General features: G+C 40.1%; 1 protein-coding gene across 3 annotated transcripts in view; it reads right to left on the bottom strand.

Moving 5' to 3' along the window:
- rc3h2 (ring finger and CCCH-type domains 2) overlaps positions 1 to 15,579 on the bottom strand; it is a 28,334-nt gene that overhangs the window by 11,866 nt on the left and 889 nt on the right. For 2 of the 3 annotated variants that reach the window (XM_078270911.1, XM_078270912.1), the window contains exons 2-11: positions 7,650 to 7,955; positions 7,453 to 7,570; positions 6,601 to 6,834; positions 5,751 to 5,926; positions 3,821 to 4,021; positions 3,484 to 3,616; positions 2,496 to 2,638; positions 1,451 to 1,563; positions 640 to 954; positions 54 to 256 (exon numbers count right to left, since the gene is read on the bottom strand). In XM_078270911.1, coding sequence (XP_078127037.1) covers positions 54 to 256; positions 640 to 954; positions 1,451 to 1,563; positions 2,496 to 2,638; positions 3,484 to 3,616; positions 3,821 to 4,021; positions 5,751 to 5,926; positions 6,601 to 6,834; positions 7,453 to 7,570; positions 7,650 to 7,880 — 1,867 coding nt within the window. In that variant the 5' untranslated portion in view covers positions 7,881 to 7,955. The remainder of the gene's footprint in view (positions 1 to 53; positions 257 to 639; positions 955 to 1,450; positions 1,564 to 2,495; positions 2,639 to 3,483; positions 3,617 to 3,820; positions 4,022 to 5,750; positions 5,927 to 6,600; positions 6,835 to 7,452; positions 7,571 to 7,649; positions 7,956 to 15,579) is intronic. The other variant, XM_078270913.1, reaches the window with a different exon arrangement.

Below are 15,579 nucleotides of genomic sequence, written 5' to 3'. Positions count from 1 at the left end.
CCCAAGACAACAATCAAGGTTTTTTTTAAGCTTTTATTTAAAAATGGACTCACAGGTTGGTTGATAATGGGGTGACTCGTATGCAGAGTGGGGCTCCTGATAGTATAGCTCTGATGCCTGAGAAGGATGTGGTGCACGCAGCATGAACTGACCATGTTTGGGCATAAGAGTGCCACCATCACCCCGCCCAACTGTTGTCAAGGGAGACGATGCTGAGGAGTGGCTGACTGGAGTCCTGGGAGGTGAGATGGTCTTCCTGATGGACAGAATGACAACATAAAGAGAAAGAATGAACACATGAATGAGTTTGACATACCTAAGGTCAGACCGTCCCCACATCACTTCTCTGCCAAAATCATATACAAAATATCCAATGTGTGCACATCCACATATCAGGTGACTTGTAAATGTGTATTTGACTAGATTCATTAAAATGCAAATAAAAGAAAACCACATGTTTTGACAGACAAATAATCATTTATATTTTGTTTATTTTTCTATTGCTTAATAACTTATTGCGATCTGACTCGACATCAACAGTAATGCTAAACTGGAAGTAATATTCGGCTGGTCATGGGGTTAAAAGCCAACAAGAGAAGATGTACAAGCATCAGAGAATAAGTCGATGAATAGTCTTACTGTTCAGTGGACCCTGATGAGTTCCTGGTAGATAGCCCGTTGGACCCTTTAGCATCATTGGATCCATTTGGCACTGCTCTATTCATTTCCTCCATCATGTCAGCTCCTCTGGAGATCAGTTGGGGGTGAGTCAGGCCGGGCATTCCCTCTGTCAGGGAGTCTGTGTTCTCCCCTGTGCCTTTGAGCCCCTGCCCCATGCCTGCAGACACATCTGAGTGGATGCTGCCCTCCATGGTGAAGGTTTTACCCATAACCCCAGGTGCTAATGGGAATGCGCGGCCTACGCTGCTGCTCTTCTTGTTTCTCAGTCTAAATCTGTAAAGAGAATAAGGGACAACGCAAAATTCAGCACAATGGGGAAGGGTTATGTTTTACTCAAAGGAGAACATCTTAATAAACATGTTGTGATTGCATATTCCCACAGGACCTCATGTAAATCATCTTATCATACATTTATGATTAGATAAATAAAATCTAATTAAAAAGGGGAACTGGGGAAGGCTGTGTAGAAACAGAGGAGAGCGGAGAGAAGACAAACTCTACAGGCCTTTTTTACAGGGCAGAGTAAGTGAATCTTGGGCTACAAACCCTTAATGTAATCTAGATATTTGTCTCATTTCACTCAACTTAATATTCTCCTCATATACAGATACTTTAGTTAATAGAGTGTCAATTTGCAGTTATAAAACATAGAATAACTACCACGGCTGGACAAGCAGACTTCTGTCAAAAATTTTTTTTATCTATAAATGCAAATTTTTCTATCTTGAATACAGTGAGTCTTTCAGAGTGTATGTGAGTATGCACTCACTTCTCCAGTTCATCCTGTGTGTGTGCAAATGTACAGTTGGTTCCTCTGGGACAGCCTCCCTGCTGACGAAGGTCTCGGCACATGCTGGTCTTGTACTTGCTGTTGGCCTGAGGCTGCAAAATGCACAGATACAGTGCACATTAACTGTAAAATATAACTAATGCATGCAAATCTTTGATAAATGACTAAGATTAACTTATGACTCTTAGTCTGAAGTTGTAAGTTGTGATAGTTATCATAAAACACGGGTGAATAATGATAAGTTATAAGTGTAAAGTTCATGTCAAGATGTTAGTTAATGTTTACTCTTAACCCCTAATTAACTATATCCATGGTTATGCAATGTTTTTTTGCAGACTGTTACAACTCATTACTGTAGATGTTGAAAGGGAAAAATCTCAAAATTTCAAGATGGATGTCAAACAAATGTCAAAGACACTGTGCTGGCACAAATGAATGATGTCCCACGTCAAACTCCACAGACAGGTGTGGACAGAACACCATAAAAATAAAAAAATATGATATTTGATATAATCACCTTTGTGGTACACAGTGTTTGTATTGTGGCTGTATTAAAAAAGCCAAAAAACAAAAAGTAAACTATATATATTCTGAATGTAGGCCTACTCATATATAGCTTGCAATTATCTGTGTCTGGACTTCTTGTATTTAATGTTTGTTTTAAACTTCATTCTCTGTTTATTGTTTGACAAGAGCTGATACTGACACACAGGAGAGCTTCAGCCACTATTCACTCCACTATATTGTATGTACTGTTAGTGACCAGTTTCAGTCTTTGTAGCTGCATTATCTGACAATACCATTAAAGACAGCAACATGATGATTTGAGAAGGGATAATAGTGAGTTCTTGAAGATATGTAGTGAGTTAGTAGTACTTATCCCCTTTACTTTTCTGCACTTTTCCACTGGGCAAATATTATGTTTATGATCTCGCACATTTCCTTCAGCTCCTCACATTTCTTGCATTGTTCTGTTGTCTATTTTAATTAACATAACTGGTACAATCTCATCCTATCAGTGTACCTGGGGAGCATCGTGGCTCTTTTTGCTGAAGTTCTGTATGAATTCCACTAGTCCATGAACCACCAACTTCACAGCCAGCATCACACTTTCCAGCTCCTCCCATGATGGTGCCGGGGCATCTGCACACAGATCAATAACAGAGTCTGTTAAGAAGAGATTCTTATCACTGTACAGGGTCTCATAAAGGCTTAGACCTAGACAGAATTTTACATGTATCCGACATAAATTGAGATTAGACATCCTGATACCATTAAATCAGGGCAAACTCTCTAGCTGACGTACAGGGCACACACACTTTTGTCATTATATCCATTATACAGTATGCTAACTAAAAAGGACAGCAAAAGAAGAGTATGTATATGATGGTGCCCCCGTATGAATAAAGGTTACAACACTGCAGTGCTTTGAGCGAAACTCTAACATTAGCATGCTAACATGGTGCTCACAATGACAATGCTATAACATGCCTATGTTTAGGTTGTGGTTTACCATGTTCACCATCTTAGTTTAGCATGTTAGCATGCTAATGTTTGCTAAATAGCACTTTACACAAAGTACAGCTGAGGCTGATCAAAATGTAGTTTTGCAGGTATTTACTCATAATACAAAGTAGCCTACTGGACACATTTTACCAGAGGGGCTACATGAAAAGGGCAACATGGCAATCCATCCAATAGTTGTTTCATGATAATATAATAATTAAGTTTAACCAAGAAACTACAATTCAGAATACATTTCTGAGTGCCATAATATTTTAAACTCAAACCCTGCATGTCTAAATAAACACACAAAATGAATCTGTATATTTAATCTTCTCTTTTTTGCTTTTTAATTGCATTTTGGTATGTGAGTGCCACAACGTGCCCATTTTCTTCACTTTTAAACTGTTCTTTGTGTAACAGAACAAGCCCTTTTATTCTGAGAAGTGTGACTCATTCAAAATCATTCGCATGCATTCAGATGAATACAGTTAAACAAACAGAATTACCTGGGTTGTGGTCTATGTTGGCTAGTAGCTCTAGGTGTGGTCTAAGGCTGGTAAGGTTGGCTGGGTCTCCCGTCCTCTGCAAAACAATCGTCAGCTCCTGAACGCTCTTTGCAAACGACTCTGGAGACTGCAACTGGAGCAGAAGATAGAAACGGAGAGTGAGTTTTCAAAAAATAAATAAAGAAAAGACGAATGTATTTGTCCCGTGACTTCGTTCTCTAGAGGCTTGTTATACCCACCGTGTGAAATTTCCAAATTGAGTTCATTAATAATGAATGCTGAAACTTATATGGCAAGTGGAATGACAGCCTAATTGGCATATGAATCATACTGGCACCTTGTCAATAATGGACTGCATATGTGACTTGTGGACCAGATCTCCGTACAGCAGAGAAGACCACTGCTCAGGTGAAATTCGTAGGCCCGCCTCCATGGCGATGTGGACGATCTGTGCGTCATGTTCTCTCCGGAGAGCCTCGTATGTTCGAAACTCTTCTTTCAGCTGCATCAGTGAGGAGTCTTCATCACGCTTAGTCACCTGACAGACGAAGGACGGAGAGAGAATAAGGAAGAGGGGGAATTGAGAGACAGGAGAGTGTGAAGAAAGACGAGGAAGAGAAGGAGGGTATGGAAGGATTATTATCTTTTGTAAGACCTTTGTCCTTGATACAGATTCAGAACCAGATAAAAGAATCTTTCACTTCACCCCAAAATGAAACTTAACTCCTTGTACCATACACGACTGATAATTTTGAAACAAAAATGTAAACATTTTGGCTGGCATGAAAAGTTAGATTATGTTTTGGGCATTTTTAGGCCTTTATTTGACAGGACAGCTGAAGACATGAAAGGGGAGAGAGAGGGGGAATGACATGTAGCAAAGGGCCGCAGGTCAGAGTCGAACCAGGGCCCACTGTGTCGAGGAGGAAACCTCTATATATGGGTGCCTGCTCTATCAACTGAGCTATCCAGGCGCCTGATGTTAGATTCTTTTTTTTTATTGTATTCAAGAAAGTATTTGTTTATTTGGGCAGAAAATCTGATTTGTTATCTGAGAGTATGTACTTATAATGTACTTTTAAAAAATGAATAGGGTGCAGAACTTGCATTTTGCCCTCAGTGTGTATTACATTACAGCGTTAACCAGTGACACTGGAGTAACTAATGCCATAATGAAATATTCATTTTGAGGTGACTTATTCCTTTAAAATGAAACAGTATTTTTGTATGGGAGGCTAAGAGTCATCCTTGCAATTTTCCAAATAAATGTAACCAAATTTACCGACCAGTCAGATTGTCAGTATGTGGTGTCTTCAGACTCACAAACTCAAATTCAGATCAGACAAAGGGATTCCCCCCTGCTCAGAATCTGCCCTATGAGCAATCATCATAAGACACCAACACACACAACCAGCTGCTGTATCACTTACAAATCTGTTAATACAGTCAAAATCACAACCCAAAAGAATCAGATTTCATCATTATTGGAGCTCTTGCTGCTGTCCATCCTCTGTCTGTTTTCTCTCTGTATTCATGCACTATCTTTCTCTGCATCTCTGAGCTGTCTGTCTCTGTCCTGCAAGGCGGGGCAACAAGAGCAAATATAGACTGCTGTTACATCAGGAGCAGATAGCTGGCATTTCTGCCCTACCAGCAATGTCTGTAATCAGATAACAGGCACAGAAATACACACACGCATGCATAGAAAATATATCCACAGATGCTTATGTCCTCGTTACAGATATGACTTTTATGCAATATACGATATCAGTATGGGCAACACATACTGTATACAGTATATGTATAATACTTTAATGTCAGACAGGGTCATGTTAAGAGCTCAATCTACATTTTAAAAGGGGTTTTTCGAAACTCACTCAGACACTTTAACTAATTTTGAGTTTATTAAATTGAAACTATTATATGTAAACTGACAAGAATAAAAGTTTTGGAAAACTGCTGACATAAAAAGGGTGTTCATTTAAAGCACTATCTCTGCAGTAAAGGGATATGTGGTGGTAAATGAGGATCTATTTAAATACCCTTCTTTTAATCAGGTCATTTATTATGGCTTGCGTTCTTGGGAGAGCAGCAAACTGAAGTTCTTTTGTTCAGTTTGACGTAGATCACATTTCAAAGAGTTGTGGTTAGCTTCTTTTTTTCATGAAGAATTTAATAGTGCAGCTTGCTCACATGTCGGTGCATGTGCACATTTGTATGTGTTTGATGTGTTTCTATGTATGTATCCTCATTCATGTTGCACGTACCTTGAAGCAGGAAGCCCTGTAGAGAAGCTGCACCACGTGCCCTATGCTGGTTTTGGAGGCCTGGGGGAACCGAGCCTCAAGTTTTTGGACTACAAACAATACCAACACCTTCCTGGATAAAGCTGAGCCGTCCTCCAGAGCCAGTAAAACTAGCTTCAGAGCATCTTCTTGCATAGCTGTTGAGGAAGAGATGTAGAGATACAGCAGATGGCAGGGAGAGGTGAGAATGGTGGGAGGAGGTGAGAATACATATTTTAATCCAACATATCAATCAAATAACCATTTTAGAACCAGGTGTCCTCAGAAACTAATTCTGTTATCATGAAGAAAAACACTTTCCCTGTCAGAATCTACCCTATGAGTAATCATCACAGGACACTGGGTACCAGCACCAGCAGTCAGTTTGATGAGGCAATCTACTGTAAACAGGTAATTTAAAATGCAACCAAATTACATTAAATCATTACAGCAGAAATATCCAAATCAAGCTATATGGAAATTAACAATGCTGTAATACTAGTGTGAATTATATTCTTTGTATTTAAAGGTTCTCTATACAAGAAAGAAATAAAAGCAAGATGACACTTTGTTGTTCTCAAACCTGTCACACAGCTCTTACCTGTACATTTTACAGGCTACAAAAGTCAGTATCAAGAGACATCTTTTAAATTATAGTGCCTCAAAAAGTTCACAACAGCATGTATCACCTTTAGACACGTGTAATCTGCCTAACAATTCATGCGTTACATTCAAATGTCTTACTAATCACATGTATTGCCTTGCTTCACACATCTATGTGCAAGATGTTCATATCACTGAAAGGTGTATGCTGTATGTCATTCACACCCACCAGGTCCCAGGAACTGGCAGCCCCGTGCCCTCACTGCTGCCCAGAGGTTGGCAGAGAGCTGCTGGGGGTTCTGGTGTTGCAGGATGAGCTCGGTTACGGTTCGTTCCCCCAGCGACCGGCCTGCCCGCACTGCCCGCACACGGCCCTCCTCCTCCACCAGCTGGCAGTTCACCAAGGTCACCAGCTTCCTCTGCATTGGCCGGCTGAGCACGCTCGGACTCAGATTCGCCACACCTGCAAATGGTGACAGCGCTGTGGTAAAACAATGTGGAACTTCAACACAATTATAACATTTACTTTAGTTATGAGTCATTTTTTTAATTTATTTAATGGATTCAGTCTTAAATGAACTCTTAGTTAAAATATGTTACAACCAGCTCTGTATGTGGATTTAAAGCCTCTTCATAGAATGGATAATGTTCATCATGCATCTAATCTCCCACCAGTGGTTTATGTTTCTTAGGGAACCAGAGCATATGCAACGAAGTGTTAATTGCCCAAATGATCGAATTCGGCGAAAAAAAATGAATGCTACCACAGCACCGTCACCCAGAATTGTCTGATCGAACAACTGGAAACAACTGGTCAATTTCAGTGAAGTAAATCTTTCTTGTCTGGTTACACAGAGAGCTGAACATTCTCTCAGTGCCATACAAATACAGCTTTCAGGCGTCATGAGAAGTGTGAGAAACATGAAAGCCAAGTTGCACAGGCAGCTTAACTGCGGCCCACGCACATTCAGTACGAAGGGTTTCATTCTCTTTCACAGATGTCCACAAGTCTGAAACTCTAAAGGGTACCATTTAAAACACAAAAACAGGCATACATAACTGCACACACACACAAACAAACCTTTTGCTCCGCTGATAGGTTTTAGGTAGAGAGCCAGCTCTTCCACGCACACCTTGCACACCTCGTAGTTCTCAACTTCTGCTGCACTGCTCAGGCTCACCGGCTGCTTATCTGGGACCTGAGACACACATGTCATGAGCACACACAAGATGCATACACCCAAAGAATATTTTGACAATTCTTTCCTCTCGACTCACCTGAGCACCAACCAGCTGCAGCAGGGCACAGTTGACTGGCAGCAGGTCGATATCGGTGCTGATTGGCGTCTGATCAAAGGGGCAGGCCTTGCGGTGCAGTTTGTGTAGGCAGGTCTTACACACCGTGTGGGAGCAGCCCAGGCTGATGGGCTGGTGGCCGCTGCTGTCAAACTCATTGTAGCAGATGGGACAGGACAGGAACTCTGTCCACTGGGCCGCCTGCACTGGCATCCTGACACCACACCACCGAGGGAGGCGTCGCTGAGCTCAGGGGGAATGCATGTCAACGAGCCCCGACAACAGCTCCTGCTCGCCAGTGAGGAATAGGAAAGTTATGTAGCAGTGATTTTGTAAAGACACATGTTGACACATTACTGTAAAAATGTAGAGCTTGACTAATATGTATATATTTGTTAATAATAAAAACGCTTGTTCAAATTTTGAAAGCTGATTCTGACAGTTTACTACTTCATTAATCGACAAATTGTTTCAGCACTAACCTGTCATAATAAAGCACTTTAGATAATCCACCACATGGCTTGACTCAACATATTAAGAATCATCACCGTGTGCTTGTCATTACCATAACATAATTTCAATTATAGCTACAAAAGAAAAGCATTACACTCTGGAATTTGCAAACAAAACATATCAAATTTAAATAATGGGAAGAAAATAAAAGAATGTGAAACATAGAATGCGTAAACGTCCACAATTACAACTTACATTGTTATGATTTGGTTATAGGGCCCATTAGAATTCATTATGTGCATGTGCACTCTGTTCGTATTTATATTCAGCTGCTTGCCATAAAAGATTTGTCGCCTGCTACCATAGCTTTAAATATCAACAATACTTTTGCTATGATGCATTATCAAGTAGACAAAAACTATAGGATCGACATTAGAAAATATATACAATTTATACACATATATGCAGACAGTAAGTGGTAAGGACTTTGTAAAAGCTAAAAGACAATGAAATGGTGTCCAGCTACTAAAGGAGTAGCATACACATCATTACTCAAGTGCAATAAGCATTGAGCTGAGCTAAGTACACAGGCAATCTTCAGCCGCTCTCGCCATAAAAGTCATACATTTATTTAATCTGATGTAGGCAATAAAAGCGCTCTCTCCCTGTCCTAAAATAATGAATTGCCAAGTCTCAACACATATTACATTAAAAGGCCTTGCTGTGAACACAATTTGTACAATATTAAGTCCAGGTCTATATTTCTCTCATCTCATTACCAACTTGGATGGGACACATCATAAAAGATCACAATAACAACAAAAGTTCATAGAAAAACAAAATGTATTTTATAACGTTTATTTAAATTACAGTAAACCAAATATTTGAGAGTTCTTTTCTTTTCTAGAATGCATAAAGTAATAGATTATTCAAGAATAGTGGTGGAGACAATTGTAGGCCAAAGTTTTTGTTTATGTCAAATGTTCCCAAACATCTTTTACAACTAAAGCTCTCATTCAGTTTTTTTTATTTTGATGAGCACAGTTTGCAAGACTGTATCCACCTGGGCACAATGCCACACCGTGAGACAGACAAGCTGAAATAAAGATACACAACTAGAGATGGCCCGATTCCATTTTTTGCTTCCCGATACCGATTCTGATACCTGAACTTGAGTATCGGCCGATACCGAGTACCGATCCGATACCAGTGTGTCATATATTTTATTATGTTTTAACAACTGTATACTACTATCCCTGTATGGATGTGATATGATTTCTATCTTTGTTGTCGGTCTGGCTCAGGTTAAACTCTTTGTGAAACATGAACAAACTCAAACAATGAATGCCACAGAACTTTCTTTTATTATGCAGTTTTACAGTCAGTTTTAACGGAAAAAGAACATACATAAACTACTTTAACGTAGATTTTCTTTAGGGCTTTATTACGTGGTATCGGATCGGTGCATAAACTACAGTACTTCCCGATACCGATACCAGTGTTTTAGGCAGTATCGGAGCCGATACCGATACTGGCATCGGTACATCTCTATACACAACACTACTTTTTAGAGCTTATTTAGAGTAGCATCAAAACGTAAACATCCATATGGAAGAAGAAGAAGATGCTAATAAGCGAAGTGAAGTGGGAAAAAAGTAATAATGGGTATGACAAAGGATCCACTGAACGAACAAATGCACAGACAGATATGTGGGAGAAGTTAACATTATAAGATCTAAATCGGCTCTCTTCATGCTTTACTAAGATTGTGAACTTTCTCATTTCTTGTCACGTTTACTCAAATATTCCACTTTGTACGTTTTTTTAAAAATATTTCATACCAGCAAAGGTTCTTCTTCTTACATAACAGCGCTGTACAATACGATATTTTTTATACTTTTTCCATGACCTCCTGTGTGCTATTTAATGCATCATCCAACTAACCAAAAGGAAAACCTTACATAAAATACACACACAAAAAAAACATCCTTCTGACTCCATTATGCAAAGTGTTTTACACACAGCGTGCAGACAGCCAACACCTGTTGCATCTGTTCAAACTGCTCACCAAAATGACAGCTGGTGCCCTCACAGAACAGGCGCCATAATAAACTGGAAAAGAATCTGTTCAAATGGGTTTAGAGATCCAGAGAAATAACACACACACACACACACACACACACAGTTAGAGTATAAAGGACATTATTGTCCTAGGACAAAGGAACTCAGGTAACTGACTACCAGTTTTAAAAATATTCTGCAAACAGTGTGCGTGTGTGTGTGTGTGTGTGTGTGTGTGTGTGTGTGTGTGTGTGTGTGTGTGTGTGATTCTGAGAGCCTGTGCAGCCATGTATCAACATGTGCACAAAATCCCCTCCAACATCTGGAAAAAACAACCTTTTATGACAAATAGATCACATATCTCAAAATATATGAACATGCTAGGCGTCTAATGGAAAAAGTATACACATACACTCAGGACTTCACAACAACATGCATTTTAATGTGATTTAAATCATAATATGTAGCCAGTTATAATGCCAGTTTTACGCACCTTCCAAACTGCCCACAGTGCGCGGTGACCCCCTGGCCGCGTGGACAGCTCCGCTCTGTCCTCAAGCGTCATATTTCCTTCTACGAGGAGCCCAAATATAACACCGATTATGGCTATTGTAGCCCACAAACTGCCGAACCACCGTCTGGGTAAGAGTGAGGGAATGCTCGATTGAGGAAAGGGGTTCAGGCGAAGTTTGGAGACCATAAAGATGGGAAGTTTTATCTTGGCGCGTGAGCCCGGATAAAACTCTCTTCCTCTGTGTGTGCGCAGATTAGCGAGTGGTGCAAACTCTGGGGGCAACTGTTCACCGTGATTTACTGGCTGTAGTCACGTTGACAGCCACCTGTTCCTGCTCTGAGCAACTGCTCCATCCTGTTTTTTACAGAGAGTCCCTGGCAGAATACACGCCGAGGACTGGACTGAGTTCGTGCAGAAATTATTCCTGCACACATGGCTAGATTCAAGTCTGTACATTGTCTCACCACAATTAGATTAATGATATGTATAAGTAGCTCACAGCACAGCAGTTCATAATATCATGATGCACACAAGACTTCCATTACTTGCATGAATGGACCATTACTCGTGTATGTAGGCCTATGCAAACATGCCACACACAAAAAGCCCCCACAGTCATGAATAAGTCTGTTCTTGTGACAGGTGACCTCAACTTCCTCTTCAGGCTCCTCTCCCTGACTGATGAGGAAATAGACCTATGAGCTCTGTTTTTATTCTTTCATGCCTGCAATTCAGGTTGCGTGGTTTTTAGTGTAGGAAAAGGATGTGCCATTTTCAACACACCCAGGCATCAAGAAAAATGCAGTATATTCAAAATATCCCTAAATCGTTGAAGGAAGGCTTCGTAGACTTAAACAGTGGCCAGTTGAGCCACCCACTCTACTGAGCGGAGGATGAGAAGTACATTGTGTCTTTACAGCCAACAGTTGGCGAGTTATCATCTGGCTAAGGACAGTAAGTCCTCCCTTGGCGCCCTCTGTGGGGGGGGAGGAGGGCATCTGGAGTTTCCTGTGGCATGTCTCATAAAGACAGAGTGACAGAAAGAGAGAGATTGTCTCAAGAGAGTGATTTTCAGAACATTGAGGTAAGAACATTTTCACAATAGGACGATATTTGGCACATCCTCCCTTTTCAGGGGTATTTGGACTTTGGTTTAGGCTTAAGTCACTATCTATCTAAATGAGGTAACACAATTAATGGTGATTGAGCCTATGGCCTACTGATGAAAGCCCTTACATGCACAGTATTACAAACTGGGTTTTTTTGGCGACACAGTATGTGACATGTCTTCCATCACCCAGGAGTGGTTGGTCCGCCAGACAGGGCAGACAGAGCTAACGTCAGTCAACTGACTGACGTTAGCTCCGTCTCCAAAGAGAACAAAACGGAGATCTTGGAGATTATAACTAAAAGGGTAAAGGTTGATGTTCTCACATTGCCAGCAAAAAGTCAGGTAGAAATAAACCAGGTAGACTCATGCTGTCACAGGCTAAGAGCACTACAGTGATTGCAAAATATCATGCCCGGGGGTAAACATCTTTCACATGGCTATTGTGCAACGATAGCACAGTTTTCATTAGCATGACATGTTTGTGAGTTTGAGTCCTTGCAATTAGGGGTGGGAATCACTAGAGGCTCCGTGATATGATATTATCACAATACTTATGTCACAATACGATATTATTGCAATTTTTAACAATAGCGATATTCTGTGATATATTGCAAATTATTACCTTTTTCCAACTTCAAATTATGTTGAAGTTGAGTTATAATTAGTTTTATCTAAAAAGATAAATGTCTCTGTTCATCTCACTTCCATTTTGTTATTAATTTGTGATTACCACCAGTGGATCGAAAAAGCAATTGATTTTCATTATTCTAGTACCAAAAAATAAAATGATCATGTACAATTTACAGTATATAATAAAAGATGGGTACTTGGCGACCGTGTATCAATGCAGAATTGCCATGAAAAATATTGTGATACTATGCTGTATCATCTGTAAATTGAGACAGCTAGCTAGACTATCTGTCCAATCTGGGTTTCCTCTCGCACGACTAAAACAACTTTTGTACGTACACATGTTCCACCAAAACAAGTTCCTTCCTGAGGCTATAGGTAGTAATGATGGATTGATGTGACTGTGTGTATGAGGTTGTCACACTTAACATGCATGTGTATGTTGCATTGGTTTCTGATTGTGCTGCTGTGTCATAATGACATTTAACTGTTACTCATTGTGCAACTCCAGTTTGAGTATTTCTGTAGGCCCAGTGGAGTGAGCTGGCACAGTTACCTCTATCGTACCCCAGTATCTGTAGAGAGACACGTCAGGGACAGAAGCGCCACATTAACCTGTGTATAGAGAAGGTGACTAATAGGTTCTGTGTTATGCGGAAGGCAGAGCAATTTTAAGCCAAACAATAATCAGTTTATGAAGCTATAGCATGAGAAGCATAAGTAAGTATAGTATACATAAGAAGCATAAGCATATATTCAGTCAGGAAGACTATACTTTTGCATCTTTATTTTTCACACATCTAAATTTAATCCTCACGCACATGCTCACTAATTTTTCCTTTCTGTCCTGTCCTGCTCTTCTCAGCTGGTCACATCAGCTGATCTCATCTATCCAATAGCTCAGCGACACACCTACATTGTAAGCCTATCATCCTGCTGCTGCCTCCTTTAAATATGACTCTCTCTATCTGCCTTTAGTACATTCATGCTGCTGAAAGCGGAATGTTTACGGCTGTTACGCCATTTAAATCTGTTCTCCTCTCAGTTGTTGTCAGCTGTCATTTCAGTGCAAATCATTCAAATGGCAATGCGCCCCTCCACCTCCCAATCCCCGCCAGTCTTTGCAGATTCTTTAGCTCCATCAGCTCCATCAGCCTAGACAACAGAATAATCAGCCACCACCACCAGTGTCTGGACTCCAGACAAAATCTCCCTGTAGACTATAAGCGCCAAAGACTTTCTGCCAAGAAATATCACATATCTGTTATAATAAATATTCATCTTTACCTCATTCTGATTGAAATACAAAATGGGAAACTTACTAAGCTGTTATGATGTGTTTGACAAACTGGCATCATGTATTAGCTCTGACAGCTATGTGTTTGGGGCCTCATCATGCCCTAGTGGTTTAAAACACATTCTGACATTAGGATCTGTGTTGCATGTCATCCTCTTTTTCTCTCTCCTGCCAATTTTAACTATCAATTACCAAATAAAGGCAAGAAAATATTTTAAATAAAGAATCTAAAAGTTAGACGTTTGACCAGTTAATGGATCCACAACAATCAGTAGCAGCAATAAGGGATAAGCTGTCTCAGTGTGGTTGAGCAAGCAATGCATCATCTGACGGACAAACAGTCATGCTCATATCATCCAAAAACCTTTCTGATATATGTGCACACACACACACACACACACACACACACACACACACACACACACACACGCACACACACACACACACACACACACACACACACACACACACACACACACACACACACACACACACACACACACACACAACCACACAAGAAATAATAAATGGATGGATGATCTCACACACACCGCCACAGAGCATGAGTTGGACCTGAGGGAAAGGAATCTGAAGTAATATGAGGACTCCTTCTCACTGTCACCGTGGCCCCTGAATTAGAACATTCCATGTGGTGTGTGTGTGTGTGTGTGTGTGTGTGTGTGTGTGTGTGTGTGTGTGAGCAGTAAACCCAGATTATTGGTGTTTTCACTTTGAAATACAGATAATTCACAAAATCTCCTCAACAACTGAGTTACTGTCATTAAAGAAGCACATCAGCACAAAGCAAAGGTATCATTCTGTAATTTCAGACAGTACTGCTGTAATCACTACTGCAGTTTACTTATTTTGAGAAATATGTGCAGCTCATACACGCTGTTTAAATTAGTCTGTTTTTGTTATTTCGTAAAATTTTAATTTCTCATGATTCACTTTTGTAAATGTGCTAATTAAATACCCCCCCCTCCTCTCTATTTCAGCAGTTAAGGGGGCAGCGCCAATCAACTGTAAAGTGAAAGCAACACACTAAAAAGATTCAACAGGCACACAAACTCCAGTATACATTCTGGGAAGTATAAGTAACAAAATGCACTTGTAGTCTGCAATAAAATAATCACACAATATTTTGGTATTAATTTAAACATCATTTTGAGAAATAAATTGTAATACAAGGCTATAATGGTGGCAGAACAGCTAGTTTTCCTGTGATATTTATTTGGAATGCTTCTTTGTATCTATTATAGTGTATCTATTTATTTCATTTATCACAGGATTACTACAGTTGTTTCATGTCTGCTCACTTGTTTTTGAGTGTACAGTGGGGGTATGTGGGTCTGTGTGATTATTTATTCATGAGGCCTGTCATCACAGTGTGTGGGGGTAGTGAATGTATGGTAGGCAGGGCAACCATACAGCTCATAAGCTGCTATATTATACAGCACATGTAATATAAGCCTATGTACTATTATGCCTGTGAGATGTCTGCAGTGACAGAAGCACCCAAGAGTTATGCAATCTTAGTTTGTTTTTTAGCCTTGGATAATATTAATAGAATATCAGGTTACTGTTGCAAATCAGAAGGTTATTGAGTAACCTCCAACATTACTACAACATAACTGCTCAATACCTAAACTTTATGATGTCAGCGCTGCATTAGACTAAAGGCTAAATAATATGCAACACCTGGACTTGGAAACTGCTCTGCTGCTGCTCAGGAATCCCTTTGAGAGCAACAGTGATGTTCCTCCATAAATGTCACATCTGTGCAAATGCCAATCATCATGCCTGGAAGAGTAACATCAACTAGTCTCCACCATTGCAGCAGCAT

The sequence above is a fragment of the Sander vitreus genome, chromosome 16, assembly GCF_031162955.1.
Source record: "Sander vitreus isolate 19-12246 chromosome 16, sanVit1, whole genome shotgun sequence".
Classification (NCBI taxonomy): Eukaryota; Metazoa; Chordata; class Actinopteri; order Perciformes; family Percidae; genus Sander; species Sander vitreus.
This window is presented reverse-complemented; position numbering and strand designations above follow the sequence as displayed.